Source organism: Pseudophryne corroboree, chromosome 7 (genome assembly GCF_028390025.1).
Source record: "Pseudophryne corroboree isolate aPseCor3 chromosome 7, aPseCor3.hap2, whole genome shotgun sequence".
NCBI classification, from domain to species: Eukaryota; Metazoa; Chordata; class Amphibia; order Anura; family Myobatrachidae; genus Pseudophryne; species Pseudophryne corroboree.
Window position 1 is genome coordinate 173,821,495 of NC_086450.1, and position 18,236 is coordinate 173,839,730.

The 18,236-nt window shown below is 45.0% G+C and overlaps 1 protein-coding gene across 1 annotated transcript in view; it reads right to left on the reverse strand.

Annotated features, from left to right (window-relative positions):
* Positions 1–275: 275 nt before the first annotated feature.
* Positions 276–18,236, reverse strand: part of ACMSD (aminocarboxymuconate semialdehyde decarboxylase) — a 177,536-nt gene continuing 159,575 nt past the window's right edge. Inside the window, exons 9-10 of the mRNA XM_063933789.1 lie at positions 4,570–4,668; positions 276–423 (exon numbers count right to left, since the gene is read on the reverse strand). Of these exons, the coding sequence (XP_063789859.1) occupies positions 361–423; positions 4,570–4,668 (162 nt within the window). The 3' untranslated portion in view covers positions 276–360. The remainder of the gene's footprint in view (positions 424–4,569; positions 4,669–18,236) is intronic.

Here is an 18,236-nt window from a genome sequence, read left to right on the forward strand (position 1 = left end):
TTTCAGTGTTAAGCAGTACAACACACAGAACTGAAACCAATAGGTAAAGTATGTGTCCTAAACAATTTAGAGAAACTCTTCTCAAGTTAACCATCAGTCAATATTACTATCTCATTGTTAATTTCAGTTTCACACACACAGTGATGTTTACAAAACAAGTGTATATACTGTAAGTAATACATGAGAAGTGTAATCAGGCAAAGAACCCCTCGGGCATAACCCAACATCACCCTACATTCACACCATTTATACCTACAGTACCAGCAAGGCAAACATTTAATAAACTAACAGTATTTATCATATATGTAGAAGTAGGTGCAAACTACGGGATACAAATATAGTGTTTATGAAATTCTGTAATCATTCAAAGTTTCTTCTGTCAAGCCCAAGAAAATCCAACGCATTTACAGCCAGTAACTTGTCCTGTAAAATATAATATTCATGTGTTACAGCTGTGATGTAACAATATTTTCTACATTTCCTAAATATAAGCCATTAAGTGTTTTTCACTTTAAATTGTGACATGTATTCACAGGCAAGATTGATAACACAATTGTGATGATTGCCAAATGTTGTGTCCCGGGAGCTAAATACAGTATGTTGTGGATATTCAAAAGAAACTTTTTTAATACACGCATTTATTTTTATAGATTTAGTCACATTTATATTTGTATTAAGAATTCTATTTTAACAATGGCATGTAAAAATAAGTAATTACTAATTATTAAATATGGAATATATATATATATATATTTTTTTTTTAATTTTTTTTACCATACTATCCCTTTAAACGGGTACACCTATGATTCAGGGACATGCGGTGATATAAATGGCTCAGGCTAGTACCAGAGCCAGATTTACACACAATGGGGGTCATTCCGAGCCGATCGCTCGCTGCAGTTTGTCGCAGCGCAGCGATCGGGTCAGAACTGCCGCAGTGCGCCGGTGCATGGCAGTTGTCGGTACCCAGCGATCGCCTCTGACACAGAGGCAGTCGCTAGGCGAGAGGGGGCTGAACGGCGGCGTTAAGCCGCCGTTTAGTAGGCGCGGTCTGGCCAACGCAGGCGTGGCCAGACCGTTGGGGGGGCGTGGTGGCTGCGTGACGTCTCACGCAGCCGCTGCGGCCATCGGCAACGACAGACAACTCCCGGCCAGCCACAGGAGCTGCGCTGGCCGGGAGTTACTCCACAGATACAAAGGCATCGCCTCTGTGCGATGCTTTTGTATTTGTGCGGGGGGGGGGGGGCACTGACATGCGGGGAGGACTAGCCCTGTGCTGGGCGTCCCCCCGCGTGTCTGAATGTCTGAGTTTACGATCGTAGCTGTGCTAAATTTAACTCGGAATGACCCCCAATATACTGTATGAGCCCAATATATGAGAACCTCTGAATTAGGTCATCAACTTGCACCTAGCATGCACCAGCAATGAAGGGACAAAAGTAGACCAGGAGTGGGTTATAAGTATAACAGGAAGGAGGGGCTGGGGAGGGATCACAGTGGGGTGGCTGAGGTACTATAATTTTAGTAATTATATTAGTTTTATTGGTGGCAGTAGATAAAGTGACACTTGATAAATGATCCCATTTTACAGTTGCCTATAAAGTGATAAATCTAGCTATTTGACTTTAGCAACGAGCAACTAGTCCTGGGCCCAGTTTGCCAACTCAGGTGATTGAATGGATCACACAGGGCTTAGTTGGTGGCATTGGCTGAGGAAAACACACAATGGCAAACTGAGGTCACTGGTATGTTCAGGCAGCATTCCATGTATGCTCTGTTCCTCGAATAACCAAATTTGCTGTCTGAAAAACTACTTGCTTGGGCAGCTTTATGTTACTGCTGCAATTACATTTATCTCAAGCAATTTGACATTTAATTCACACATTTACATTTACTAGAAAGTTCAAACTTTTAGCATTTTGGGTACTGATACAATATTATTATTTACATTACTCTTGTGGAAAATACAAGCCAATGAATCTACTTAAATCCACATGATAAACTCATTAAATCTCCAGAAAAACATATTTGTATGGGATCTCTGTACCTAATATGTTCTGTTATAATTTACATATATTCCATGTGCATGATGAACTGTTTGCTTAATGATATACACTACTACTACTATTACTACTACTACTACTACTACTACTACTACTACTACTACCACTACTACTATTAATATTACTACTACTACTACTGCTGCTGCTACTACTACTATTAATATTGCTGCTACTACTACTACTACTACTACTACTACTACTACTACTACTACTGCTACTACTACTATTAATATTGGGGGTCATTCTGAGTTGTTCGCTCGGTTAATTTCTTCGCATCGCAGCGATTTTCCGCTTAGTGCGCATGCGCAATGTTCGCACTGCGACTGCGCCAAGTAAATTTGCTATGCAGAATGAAAACAGAAATTATTCCCCCTCACAGCGCTGGTAATCAGCTGCTCAACTCCAATCCCAGGTATACACCAACACCTGTAGTTAACACTGCACAAAAAAGAGATTTGGAGAGGAGTGTACAGCGCTGAAAAACCCTTAAAATCCGGATAGTGTCTATATATAAAACACAAAAAGGATTATTCTATCCTTTGTACATAAAAATGGGCAGTAATACAAGCTCTAACAAATAGCTTAGTGGATAATTAGTGAAAAAGCATATGATATAGAGAGCATTAATTAGAGCAGTTGGTAATCGTTATGCAAACTTCTATCCTTTGTACATAAAAATGGGCAGTAATACAAGCTCTAATAAATAGCTTAGTGGATAATTAGTGAAAAAGCATATGATATAGAGAGCATTAATTAGAGCAGTTGGTAATCGTTATGCAAACTTGATATCCAGCTGATTGTCAGTAGTGAGATCGGTTTAAACAGAATCTCTGTTTTTTGCTGTGCTCACTGTGAAACTGACACTCACTTTAAAAAAACCAATACCGTTCACTGAAAGGTATCTTTGTATTCCTTAATCCCATCTGGTGTCATCAGGATTCAGGACTCCAACAGACCAATCACAAATGGATAAAAAGAAGTACCCCTTAGGGAATTTATTCACAAAGACGTAACAAATTTTTCTTTAAAAAAGAAGGAGAACACGGAACGCATACCCGCTCCCAGACAGAGGCTGTGCTTCACCACTGAGATGTCCGGAATATCTCAGTCCGCTGTAACGGCGGACTGAGATCTTTCTCAAGATAGGGGGCGGACCCCCGAAACCGGTTGATGCTGTAGTGACGTGGGAGCTGATCCAGGAGAGAGCCGCAACTTACCCGCACGCCTGAGGCTGTTTGCCGTTACAGCGGACTGAGATATTCCGGACATCTCAGTGGTGAAGCACAGCCTCTGTCTGGGAGCGGGTATGCGTTCCGTGTTCTCCTTCTTTTTTAAAGAAAAATTTGTTACGTCTTTGTGAATAAATTCCCTAAGGGGTACTTCTTTTTATCCATTTGTGATTGGTCTGTTGGAGTCCTGAATCCTGATGACACCAGATGGGATTAAGGAATACAAAGATACCTTTCAGTGAACGGTATTGGTTTTTTTAAAGTGAGTGTCAGTTTCACAGTGAGCACAGCAAAAAACAGAGATTCTGTTTAAACCGATCTCACTACTGACAATCAGCTGGATATCAAGTTTGCATAACGATTACCAACTGCTCTAATTAATGCTCTCTATATCATATGCTTTTTCACTAATTATCCACTAAGCTATTTATTAGAGCTTGTATTACTGCCCATTTTTATGTACAAAGGATAGAAGTTTGCATAACGATTACCAACTGCTCTAATTAATGCTCTCTATATCATATGCTTTTTCACTAATTATCCACTAAGCTATTTGTTAGAGCTTGTATTACTGCCCATTTTTATGTACAAAGGATAGAATAATCCTTTTTGTGTTTTATATATAGACACTATCCGGATTTTAAGGGTTTTTCAGCGCTGTACACTCCTCTCCAAATTTGCTATGCAGTTAGGAATTTTACTCACGGTTTTTTCTCCGTTCTGGTGATCGTAATGTGATTGACAGGAAGTGGGTGTTTCTGGGCGGAAACTGGCCGTTTTATGGGTGTGTGTGAAAAAACGCTACCGTTTCTGGGAAAAACGCGGGAGTGGCTGGAGAAACGGAGGAGTGTCTGGGCGAACGCTGGGTGTGTTTGTGACGTCAAACCAGGAACGACAAGCACTGAACTGATCGCAGATGCCGAGTAAGTCTCGAGTTACTCAGAAACTGCACAGAGATGTCTTATCGCAATATTGCGAATCTTTCGTTCGCAATTTTGATAAGCTAAGATTCACTCCCAGTAGGCGGCGGCTTAGCGTGTGCAAAGCTGCTAAAAGCAGCTTGCGAGCGAACAACTCGGAATGACCACCATTACTACTACTACTACTACTACTACTACTACTGCTGCTGCTGCTACTACTACTATTAATATTACTACTACAGTACTGCTGCTGCTTCTACTACTATTTTTATTACTACTACTACTACTAATAACAACAATAATAATAATAATAATAATAATGATAATAATAATAATAATAATAATGTTTAATCATACTTTTAATTTTTTGTCAAAATCTTCCATTGATTCAATAAGGAGTCCTGGGATGTGCTCTCCAAGTGGGAATGGATAATCAGTCCCCAAAAGAACTTTGTCCTGAGTATGGAGAAAAAAAATCTGTATCATTTTTCAGACAACTTACTGCATTTACCTGTTTGGCTATAATGTTGGTCATACCGTACACTCTGCAATAGTAGAACCAATAACACACAACTGACCTGATACTGAAACAAGTGACCTGAGATTACTGTGATGCTCAATGACAATGGAAAGAAGTCATTATCCAGCATGTTGGTAAATGCAGTTATAAGATGAGCGCACATCACTGCTATCGACATGTATTTGTGGGGGTTGGGTATGAAATCCCGGCATTGAAAATCCCGACAGTCAGGATACCAACTGCGGCATCCCAACAGTCAGAATCCCGACGGATCTGGGTGATCAATTCAACCCTATCCCTACCCATAAATCTAACCCACCCCTCCGGCAGACTAACCCTAACTATCTCCCATCGCAGCCTAACCCTAACCTCCCCATTCCCAGCAGCCTAACCCCAATCCCCCCACCCCCACCCTGTACTTACCAGCGGGAGCCTGACTGCATCCCATTTGTTACTAGTTTCTGGCCACATTAACAGGCTCTAGACTTGCTGGAAGTGATATTGCCTTTTGCTTGGGTATGGATCACAGGGTTAACCCAATTAGGTTGACAGTCATTCGGTCGACCACAAATGGTTGACATGGCAAAAGGTCAACAGGATGAAAAGGTCGACATGGCAAAAAGTTGACACTGGAAAAAGTCGACAGTGGAAAAGGTCGACGTGACAAAAAATAAGAATTTACTCACCGGTAATTCTATTTCTCGTAGTCCGTAGTGGATGCTGGGTACTCCGTAAGGACCATGGGGGTATAGACGGGCTCCGCAGGAGACTGGGCACTCTTAAAAGAAAGATTAGATACTATATCTGGTGTGCACTGGCTCCTCCCTCTATGCCCCTCCTCCAGACCTCAGTTAGGGAAACTGTGCCCGGAAGAGCTGACATTACTAGGAAAGGATTTGGAATCCAGGGTAAGACTCATACCAGCCACACCAATCACACTGTACAACTCGTGATAACTATACCCAGTTAACAGTATGAACAATAACTGAGCCTCTCTCAACAGATGGCTCATACAATAACCCTTTAGTTAAGCAATAACTATATACATGTATTGCAGAGAGTCCGCACTTGGGACGGGCTCCCAGCATCCACTACGGACTACGAGAAATAGAATTACCGGTGAGTAAATTCTTATTTTCTCTAACGTCCTAGTGGATGCTGGGTACTCCGTAAGGACCATGGGGATTATACCAAAGCTCCCAAACGGGCGGGAGAGTGCGGATGACTCTGCAGCACCGAATGAGCAAACTCAAGGTCCTCCTCAGCCAGGGTATCAAACTTGTAGAACTTTGCAAAAGTGTTTGAACCCGACCAAGTAGCAGCTCGGCAAAGTTGTAAAGCCGAGACCCCTCGGGCAGCCGCCCAAGAAGAGCCCACCTTCCTCGTGGAATGGGCTTTTACTGATTTAGGATGCGGCAGTCCAGCCGCAGAATGTGCAAGCTGAATCGTGCTACAGATCCAGCGAGCAATAGTCTGCTTTGAAGCAGGAGCACCCAGCTTGTTGGGTGCATGCAGGATAAATAGCGAGTCAGTTTTTCTGACTCTAGCCGTCCTGGAAACATAAAGTTTTAGGGCCCGGACTACGTCCAGCAACTTGGAATCCTCCAAGTCCCTAGTAGCCGCAGGCACCACAATAGGTTGGTACAAATGAAACGATGATACCACCTTAGGGAGAAATTGGGGACGAGTCCTCCATTCTGCCCTTTCTATATGGAAGATCAGATATGGGCTTTTACATGACAAAGCCGCCAATTCTGACACACGCCTAGTCCAAGCTAAGGCCAAAAGCATGACCACTTTCCACGTGAGATATTTTAGGTCCACGGTCTTAAGTGGCTCAAACTAGTGGGATTTTAGGAATCCAACACACGTTAAAATCCCAAGGTGCCACTGAAGGCACAAATGGGCTGAATATGCAGCACCCCTGTAACAACGTCGAACTTCATGCAGTGAAGCCAGTTCTTTTTGAGAGAAAAAGGGATAGGGCCGAAATCTTGGCCTTTATGGTTCCTAATTTTAGGCCCATAGTCACTCCTGACTGTAGGAAGTGCAGGAATCGACCCCCCTGGAATTCCTCTGTAGGGCCTTCCCGGCCACACACCAAGCAACCTATTTTCGCCATATACAGTGAAAAAGTCTTGCTGTCACGTCTTTCCTAGCCTTTATCAGCGTAGGAATAACTGCATCCGGAATGCCCTTTTCCGCTAGGATCCGGCGTTCAACCGCCATGCCGTCCAACGCAGCCGCGGTAAGTCTTGGATCAGACAGGGTCCCTGTTGCAACATGTCCTGACTGAGAGGCAGAGGCCATGGGTCCTCTGAGAGCATTTCTTGCAGTTCCGGGTACCGAGTCCTTCTTGGCCAATCCGGAGCAAAGAATATTGTTCACACTCCTCCGTTTATTACAATTCTCAGCCCTTGGGTCTGAGAGGAAGAGGAGGGAATATATAGACCGACTGGAACACCCACGGTGTTACTAGTGCGACCACAGCTATCGCCTGAGAGTCCCTTGACCCAGCGTAAAACCTTTTTTATCTTTTTATTGAGGTGGGACGCCATGTAGTCCACCTGAGGCAGTTTCCATCAATTTGCAAAACTGCGTGAAGACTTCCTGATGAAGTCACCACTTTCCCGGGTGGAGGTCGTGTCCACTCCCGGAATGAACACTGCTGACAGTGCGCTTACTTGATTCTCCGCCCAGCGAAGAATTCTGGTGGCTTCTACCCTCGCCACCCTGCTCCTTGTGCCACCCTGGCGGTTTACATGAGCCCCTACGGTCTGACTGGATCAGAACCGGTTGGTCGCGAAGCAGGAACTCCGCTTGACTTAGGGCGTTGTATATTGCCATTAGTTCCAGGATATTGATGTGAAGGCAAGTCTGTTGGCTTGACCACAAACCTTGGAATTTTCTTCCCTGTGTAACTGCCCCCCACCCTCGGAGGCTTGCATCCGTGGTCACCAGGACCCAGTCCTGAATGCCGAATCTGCGGCCCTCGAGAAGGTGAGCACTCCGCAGCCACCACAGGAGAGACACCCTGGCCCTGGGGGATAGGGTGATTAACCGATTCATCTGAAGATGTGATCCGGACCACTTGTCCAGTAAGAGCTAAAGGAGGTGTGTGGGTGAAAGGAGTTGGCACTGGAAGGGGGTAGGGGAATGGAACTGATGATTCAGTTGGGAGGTTATGGTTTGAAAAGATGGAAAAAAGAATACTTATCTGTAGGATTTTTAATGAAATCCTGATTCTTAAAAAGGCGACGTTTTTCCTCCAGAAAACGGTGGTATCATAAGATCTGTAGGATTTTTGATGAAAACCTGATTCTTAAAGAAGAGACGTGGTTCCTCCAGAAAGCGGTGGGATCATAAGACGTGACATGTCTTGATAAAGGTTATTCACCGAAACGCATTGACACAGGAGTGTGGCCATTTATGAATGCTTTCTGGATAAAGATACCTTGATGCGCAGACAGAACACGCTTCTACCAGTGAGTACCGGTACGCAGCTCAGCCTATAAAGATACCTTGATGTGTTTTTATCTCTATTTTATATTGTAAGTTAGGTACGCCAACCAATTTAGTACCTGTATTCCAAAGAAACCTTTATATGTTTTAAACCTCGCTCACTTATTGTAAGTGAGGTACGACTACCTTTCCTGAAACTCATTTATACATCTATCACCACCTAACATCTACTGCATTTATTTGAAGATTTCCCACTTTGAAAAAAACCCTCTAATTTGTGTTTTTCATACCATCACGTCTTATGATCCCACCGCTTTCTGGAGGAACCACGTCTCTTTTTTAAGAATCAGGTTTTCATCAAAAATCCTACAGATCTTATGATACCACCGTTTTCTGGAGGAAAAACGTCGCCTTTTTAAGAATCAGGATTTCATTAAAAATCCTACAGATAAGTATTCTTTTTTCCATCTTTTCAAACCATAACCTCCCAACTGAATCATCAGTTCCATTCCCCTACCCCCTTCCAGCGCCAACTCCTTTCACCCACACACCTCCTTTAGTTCTTTCTTCCTTGGATTATTTTTGGGATTAATCCAGTGGTGTAAAGGGGAGGCAGCAGGACTCTTCATTTATCAGGAGCGCCTTTTTTATTCTACCAAATTCATTTTTCAAAAAACACTTGTCCAGTAAGTTCCATTGTTCTTGCATGGAACCAGCCGAAGGGGATGGCCTCGTATGATGCCATCATCCTTCCCAGGACTCGAGTGCAGTGATGCACTGACACCTGTTTTGGTTTTCAATGGATTCCTGACCAGTGTCATGAGCGCCTGAGCTCTCTCTATCGGGAGATAAACCCTCTTCTGGTCTGTGTCTAGGATCATGCCTAGGCGAGGCAGATGAGCTGTAGGAACCAACTGCGACTTTGAAATATATAGAATCCAGTCGTGTTGCCGTTTCACTTCCAGAGAAGGTGATACGCTGTCCAGCAACTGCTCTCTTGATCTCGCTTTTATGAGGAGATCATCCAAGTATGTGATAATAGTGACACCTTGCTTCCGCAGGAGCACCATCATATCCGCCATTACCTTGGTGAAATTGGTAATGACAATCCCGTACCGCAATTCTGAGGTACGCCTGATGAGGTGGATAAATGGGGACACGAAGGTATGCATCCCTTATGTCCCGATTAATTTCAGGCATGCAATGACCGCTCTTAGCGATTCCATCTTGAACCTGAACCTTTTCAGGTATATGTTCAGGGATTTTAATTCAATATGGGTCTAACCGAACCGTCTAGTTTCTGGATTATAACATGGTCGAATAATAACACCCTCTTGTTGAACGAGGGGACCCTTGACCACCACCTGTTGAAGATACAATTTACGAATTGCAGTTAACACTGGCTCCCTCTCTTGGGGGGAAGCCCGCCGGGTCCTCGGTGAGGGGGCATCTTCTCACAGTCCAGCCTGTATCCCTGCGATACAATTTCTATTGCCCAGGGATCTAACAGGGAGTGAACCTACTTGTGGCTGAACTTACGAAGGCGTGTCCCCACCGGGCCTAGCTCCGCCTGTGGAGCCCCAGCGACATGCGGTGGATTTTTGTAGAGGCCGGGGAGGACTTCTGTTCCTGGGGACTAGCTGTGTTGTACAGCTTCTTTCCTCTGCCCCCGGCTCTGACAAGAAAGGACGCACCTCAGACTTTCTTGTTTCTTTATTCGAAAAGCTGCATTTAATAATGTCGTGCTTTCCTAGGTTGTGCAGGAATATAAGGCAAAATATCAGAATTACCAGCTATAACTGTGGAGACCAGGCCCGAGAACCTTTCTCCACACAATCCTCAGCCTTCCATATGCCTCTTAAGTCGGCATCATCTGTCCAATGTATATTCTACAGGACACGTCAAGCAGAAATCGACATAGCTTTTGTCTCTAGGACCCAGTATACTCATGTCCCTTTGGGCATGCTTTATAATTATATATCTATCACTTAAGACAGCATCTTAAAATATTTATATGCATACTAGGGTCTCAATCTCTGCTGATAAGGTACCTGTCCACGCTGCCACAGCGCTATAAACCCATGCCGACACAATCGCCGGTCTGGGTAGTATACTAGAATGTGCACGCTATCTGCAGGATCCCTGAGAATAGCTAGTGCAAACAGGACACCCAAGGGGAAGATTCTCAACACATCCTGGCCCTAGTGGGGAAAGGATACAGCCTGAGAATTCTCTTGTGGGAAGCTGCCGTCTCTTGTATGGAGATTCCCGCTCTTTTTCCTCATGAGAGGAGGGAAATTTACCTCAGCATTCTTCCCCTTAACATGTGTACTCTCGTGTCAGGGACAGATGAGTCATCAGTGATATGCAAATCATCTTTTATTCCAATAATCATATATTGAATATCTTTTAGCCCTCTTGGCTGTAACTTTGCATTATCGTAGTCGACAGTGGAGTTAATCTCCGTGTCGATACGATACTTTGTTATTTTGGATAGTGAACATAGAGAGACTCTGAAAGACTCTGTGACATAGGGACAGACCAGGGTAGATTTCCTTTCTGTTCCCTAACCTTTTGTGCAATAATTTTACCTCAGCACTTACACATATCCAAACAGGTGTCGGCGTTGTTGACGGAGACACCCTCCCACATACTTATCCGCTCTATCACCTCCTTAGAGGAGCCTTTTACCTCAGACATGTCGACACACGCGTACCGACACACCACACACACAGGGGATGCTCTATTTGAAGACAGTTCCCCCACCAGGCCCTTTGGAGAGACAGAGAGAGAGTATGCCAGCACACACCCCAGCGCTATATAATACAGGGATGTACACTATACTGAGTGATTTTTCCCCTATAGCAGCTTATATACACAGTTTTTTGCCTAAATTTATGTGCCCCCCCTCTCTTTTTTACCCTTTGTGTACCAGGATACTGCAGGGGAGAGCCTGGGGAGCTTCCTTCCAGCTGAGCTGTGAAGAGAAAATGGCGGCGGTGTGCTGAGGAAGAAGGCCCGGCCCCCTCAGCGGCGGGCTTCTGTCCTTTTATGTACTTTAATGGCGGGGGTTAATGCACATATACAGTTTATCAGACTGTATTATGTGCTTTTCGCCAAGTAAGGTAATCTAATTGCTGCCCAGGGCGCCCCCCCCCCCCCAGCGCCCTGCACCCATCAGTGACCGGAGTGTGTGGTGTGCTAAGGGAGCAATGGCGCACAGCTGCAGTGCTGTGCGCTACCTTAATGAAGACCGGAGTCTTCAGCCGCCGATATTCAACTTCTCTTCGTTCTTCTGGCTCTGCAAGGGGGACGGCGGCGCGGCTCCGGGACCGGACGACCGAGGACTGGGCCTGTGTTCGATCCCTCTGGAGCTAATGGTGTCCAGTAGCCTTAGAAGCCCAAGCTAGCTGCAAGCAGGTAGGTTCGCTTCTCTCCCCTCAGTCCCACGTAGCAGTGAGTCTGTTGCCAGCAGATCTCACTGAAAATAAAAAACCTAACAAATACTTTCTTTTCTAGGAAGCTCAGGAGAGCCCCTAGGGTGCATCCAGCTCTGGCTGGGCACAGATACTAACTGAGGTCTGGAGGAGGGGCATAGAGGGAGGAGCCAGTGCACACCAGATATAGTACCTAATCTTTCTTTTAAGAGTGCCCAGTCTCCTGCGGAGCCCGTCTATACCCCCATGGTCCTTACGGAGTACCCAGCATCCACTAGGACGTTAGAGAAAGGGTTGACACATTTTTAAAACATTGTGGGTGTCGTTGTCGCCGTCAAAGCTCCCCATGCTTCAGGCAATTTACTATTCCCAATCGTAGTCCATGTGGATAGTAAAGTATGAAAAATGTGAAAAACAAAAACAAAACAAAAAAGCTGTGTTGACCATATATGTGTCGACCATTTGCACCTGTCGACCTTTTGTACCTGTTGACTATAAGCACTGTTGATCTTTTACATGTCTACCTAATGACATGTTGACCTGTTGTCCATGTCAACCTAATGCATGTCGACCATTAGTCGTTGACCTAATGTCAACTCATTATCTTTATCTGGATACCTTTGGCTTATAGGGTCTACAAAGCCGCATATCATCCAGTTTAGTCATTATGGGGCTGATGCAGAGTTACATATAAGGTTGGCTGTAATTACTCCTGTATTGCGTGCATGGAAGTAAATGCGGATATTTGTACTGAGCTGTACTCATCATTGCAGGCAAGCTACCCTTATATTTAAGCTTAGTTTAATCACCATCTTCATCATCATCAGGGTGAACTTCCCAGCCCAAATACTAGGCACCAGTGATACGCCCGGGAACAGAGCCGTAACAGGGCAGGAGTGTGCACCCTAAACCCGTGAAATCATGATGTCACGCATAAGGAGCAGAGCTACCAGCTCTGAGAGGAAGAGCTCTGCCCGGAGTGTTCTTAGGACACTTTGGCCAGCTTCACAGACTGCAGGGAAGCCTGCCTGCAGCATCCAAGTGGTTACTGCCCCTTGGCCCTTTGCAACGGCACCACTGGCACAGCCTTACTTATGGCCTTTCCTGTGAATATGCATATTTATGCTTCTGTCTGAAGCTGGGTACACACTTGTTCGATGATCCCGGTTGATCGGGTAAAATGCTTCCAATCAACCGGGCTCTCTGTGTATCCAGCTGTGACCCCTGTGACTTCCTGTGAGGTGGGGGCAGCAGATGCACATGAACAATGCACACTTGGGTAAAGCGCCCAACTTTTTATTTTTATTTTATTTTAACTTGCAGATGGGTTCAAACTGTGTTGATCACAGGGCTTATAGATTCATGTGAAAAGTACAAACAATAGAAATATATATTTTATTTGTCTGTTTTCTAACTTGCAGCTTGATTTGAACTGCATGGATCACAGGGCTTATAAATGTACGTGAATAAATCGCACCAGGGTAAAGCGCACCAAACAGTTTACAGCACAGCTTACAGCAGCATTCCCCCTATACACTCACTATACATAGCACATCCACTTGTGAGTCTGGACACAGCACAGCCAATAGAGCAGAGTATAGCGCAGCATTCAATGAGCCCCTATACACAGTCACAATACAGCACAGCCACTTGTGAGACTCTGGACATAGCACAACCATTATAGCAGAGTATAGCGCAGCACACAGCAGTGTGCCCAAACGCAGTCACAATACAGCACATCCCTAGTGAGACTCTAGACACAGCACAGCCAGCAGTGGCAAAACTATTGTGGGTGCAGGGGGTGCAGCTGCTATGGGGCCCCAACTGCTTCCAGGGCCCACTGCTTCCCTCTGCACCCAGTCATGGGCTGCCTCAGAGGACCTCAGTTATCCTTTAAACCCTGCCCACAGGATGAACGGCCACCAACAGCACCCTCCTGCAGCTGCGTGGAGGATGTGGCAGGGGGTTGGGCCCTACCTGGCAGACTCCAAGCACCAGCAGCAGAGCAGTGCAGTGCCACGATCCCATGGGGATTTAGGGGGTGGGCCTAATGCTGTGAAACCCCACCCCCATCAGAGACCTCTGCTGTGGCAGGTAATGTATCCCCCCCCCTCTCTCTCTACCCTCACTCTCTTCCTGACACTTTCTATCTTGCTACGCTCTCTCTTCCTAACACTGTCTCTCTCTCTTTCTTGATCCACTCTCTTTTTCTCTCTCTCCCCCTGACACACCTGTTGTCTTTCTCTTACTCCCCTCCCTCTCTCTCTCTCCTGTTCCCCTAAGGGGCATTGTAGTGACAACAATATGGTAGGGGGGGGGGGGGGGGAGAGGTTGAAATCACTCATGCTGCAGCCAGTATAGCAGAGTATAGTGCAGCACACAGCAGCATGTCCCCTATACACAATCACTATGCAGCACAGCCACTTATGGACACAGCACAGCCAGTATAGCAGAGTATAGTGAAGCAAACAGCATTGTGCCCACATACACAGTCACTATCCAGCACACTCACTTATGAGACCATAGACACAGCAAAGCCAGTATAGCAGAGTATAGTGCAGCACACAGTATCGTGTAGTGTGCCCCCATACACAGTCACTATACAGCACAGCCACTTGTCAGACTCTGGATACAGCACAGCCATTATAGCGTTGGTGAGGAACTGAAAGGATATTCAAACCTTAAGGACTGTTGCCACAACAAACCGGTGTGGTGAGAAACCCGGGTTTTTTCTCTTCTCCTAAAGCTTGTTGTTTTCCATCTGTGCATTCGGTCTGGAGGGATTCATGTCACAAAGTTTTTTTATGTAAAGTTTTATGTCAAGTTTTATGTGGAACAAATACTAAAGAACTGGTTTTTAATAAGTAGATTGTCCAGATTTCGTTGGGAACATGATACGGCATCACCCTGAATTCGCAGTAGTGAAAAGATACCTTTATAAGCAGGAATCTACGCTGTGCATGTAAGCATACAAGTGAGCGCATTGCGAACCACCATGTTTTGCACATGTTGATTTGGGTCATTGGTAAAGATACTGCTATACGTATGGTTATAGTGATTCACCTGTAAGCATACATGTGAGTGTTATATTCGAAACTGCACAGAAAAGGTGATCTCATAAGTGTATTGATACCACACACCCAGGGGCGTCAGAACGTTTTTCAGTTGGGGGGGGCAAGATAAAATCTCAATTTGGCGCCCCTAATTTATGGCCACCTTAGACAGGTCACTAGTACCTGTACAAAACTTTATGGAGTAGCAGTGAGTGAGTGACCCCTTATATACATTATGTCTGGTAGCTCCCTTACAATATGCCTGGTAAAGAGCCTAATTCAGATCTGATCGTAGATGTGCTAAATTTAGCACATCTACAATCAGTTTCTCAGACATGCGGGGGGACGTCCAGCACAGGGCTAGTCCACCCAGCATGTCTGGCTCTCCCCCCCCCCCCTGCACGGGTGTGAAAGCATCGCATAGCGGTGATGATTTTGCACCTGGCTAGTATCTCCCTTCCAACGCAGCCGCCGCGGCCCGCGCCCGCAACGGACCGGACACACCTGCGTTGTCTGGACAGCACCCAGCCAACGGTGTTCTTACGCCGTTGGCGCGCCCTCTCCTGCCCCGCAACCACCTCTGCCTGTCAATCAGGCAGAAGTGATCGCAGCCCAGAGATGCTGTCAGCATCTCACTGGCCTACCGGGGTGTGTGCACACTCCACAAAAGGGATTCAGACTGTAATCACTGCCGCTGCAGCAATCCAGTCTGAATTACCCCTAAAGCCCCTTATATACATTATGTCTGACAGAGTCCATTCTATACACTGTAGAGTGTCCCCAGTGCCAGATATACATATGCCCCCAGAGCCAGTTATACATATGCCCCCAGAGCCAGATATACATATATGCCCCCAGAGCCAGATATACATATATGCCCCCAGAGCCAGATATACTTATATGCCCCCAGTGCCAGATATACATATATGCCCCCAGTGCTAGATATACATATATGCCCCCAGTGCCAGTTATACATATATGCCCTTAGTGCCAGTTATACATATATACCCCCAGAGCCAGATATACATATATGCCCCCAGAGCCAGATATACATATATGCCCCCAGAGCTAGCTATACATATGTCCCTAGAGCCAGATATACATATATGCGCCCAGTGCCAGTTATACATATTTCCCCAGTGCCAGATATACATATATACCCCAAAGCTAGATATACATACAGTATATGCCCCCAGAGCCAGTTATACTGTCAAAGTCAGAAAAATATCATGATGCACACTGCCATATTTGCACCTCATACATGTCCGCGCTGCGCATGCGTGCGCTCTCCCGTGCGTACGCATACCCGCTGTTACGTGCACCCGCAGGCGCACGGTATGCGCATTTACGGTAGAGTTTATGTGCGCCTAGCGTGCGACTCGATCGTTACATATTTTAACCATATAATGTATTTTGTAGATTATGGTCCCTTTGATAGAATCTGAAAGTTTAGTTAATGTAGCATGTTCATGAACAGAGAGATCCCTCTTTGTTTGATACGAAGGGTCAGACAAGGGTTATACAGTGGTGTTTAGTATCCATCGGAAGAGTATTTAATTAGCAATATTCCGGTGTTGGTTTGAAGCGGATTAATCGCTCGTGCGAATAGTTATGGACATAAGAAGTTTATGTACTTTTACTATTATTTGCAATCACTTATCCATGCGGCGGGAAACCTAGTTTCCCACCCACCTGAGCAGTTGGAAACAGTCACAGCCCACCTGTATGAATCAACCTATGACCTTTTGTTATAATGCGAAGACGAATTCCTGTGTCCAATGAACAATGAGATTGTAGGGACCATTGTATTGTATTGTGTGTGGGGCATAAATAGACAAGCCGATCTGATCCAGCTCACTCTCTTCAACGGTTCTCATCACTGATAATCGGGAGCTGGATATTCAGAAAGGCGCATGCGATCGTTCCCTTTGTGCGTAAGTTTTCTCCGCAATCATATTGTCTTTATTGTTATTGTGAGCCATATCTCTCTCTCTCTCTCCTCTCCTCTTTCTCTCTCATTTTCCCCTAAACGTAATTATATTGTATTATATTTCATGTGTAGTTATCTGGTTAGTTAGTCTATGTTATATTGGTAGTGTATGACTTGTATTGTATTATTCTTTTGCAAATAGAACGTTCATAGAAGGTGTTAGAACCTAAGATCGGTATCTGTGTATTTCTTATATTTCTAAGTATTCTCAGAGCGTCGGAGACGCTCGAACGAAATTTAAGTTAATAAGGTTACACTGTGTTACATCTACACCCTATCACTACACCAAGGTTTACTGCATAATACATTGTTTTATGGTATAGATATAAAGGTTTTACACTGTGAGCGTCAGCGCCGCTTGTGATCTCCTCGTGGTCCCGAGCGTCCGCTACGCTAATAGCGTATCATTACGTTAGTCGGCAGCCAATAGCGTGCCTGCCTGTGATCTCTTGGCCGTGAGCGAACGTGACGCTTGAGCGTCTCGACTACGGCTAAGCGATTGTTACGCAACGTGCGTACCCTTACGGTATTCCATACGTCAATAGCGTACAGTGTTCTTAGACCTCTTAAGGGGTTTTAAGTAAGATAAATATTTAGCTTTAACAATTGGCGGCTCGTCCGTCCTTCACATATCTGCACTAGGTAATTTCAGCAGACATTATCCATCAGCAAAGGGCGGGAGGTCATATTCCTCGTAGTGCTGTCTGGATAAGCGTCTGCTTCGCTTAGTAAAGGGTGCTGAAGGAATCCGGAACCGGAGGTAAGAACAACACGCTAGTGTCTTTTAAAACTGTTTATTTCTGTCTTGCGTACGCACGCACGCATATATCTGCATTTCTTTTCATTCGTGTATTTTTCATATCACTCTCCTGTTTGCCATTTTATAAATTGATAAACGTGCTAAGAGAGATTTGTCGCTATTTAATAGTTAGAGTAAAAGTAATACATTAAGGTGTAAATTGCAAAGCACGCACACAGCTCTGCCTAAAGATACAAGGAGAGATCTGTGTGGTGCTCGGTAGATGATCGAGGATCGTCTACATTGATAAACGTGTTAATTGTGTTACGGTGGATATCTGCTTTGCGTACACGTGTCTCTAATAAAAGGCTGAGACTCGCGTACGCAACCCAAAGGCCGACGCACGCAGCGTATATTACGCAACGGAGCGTCCGGGTACGCCCACGTAACTCAAATCACACGATAGTGTTATTTTAACACGCGAAAAAGTGGCAATGCGATAAATAGCGCAAATCGATTTTAGTGTCCGAAATTTAAGTTAATAGATCCTTCTTCAATTCACAACTCATCTGGTCTAAAGGAAAGAAATTTCTGCGCAGAAATAGAAATAGAAACAAAAGTGTACATGTGGTGAGTGAGTGTTTGCAATTATATAAGTTCTACAATTTTTGAGGTTGAACCACAAGAAGTCGAGTTCTCGTGAGGTACATGCATGTAAGTGACGTACATGGTGGCTAGGGAGGCATCCCTTGTTAAACATAAAATTTGAGCATTAGAGTATAGCAGACCAGGAGGTCTACTGTAGCACAGACCAGGAGGTCCG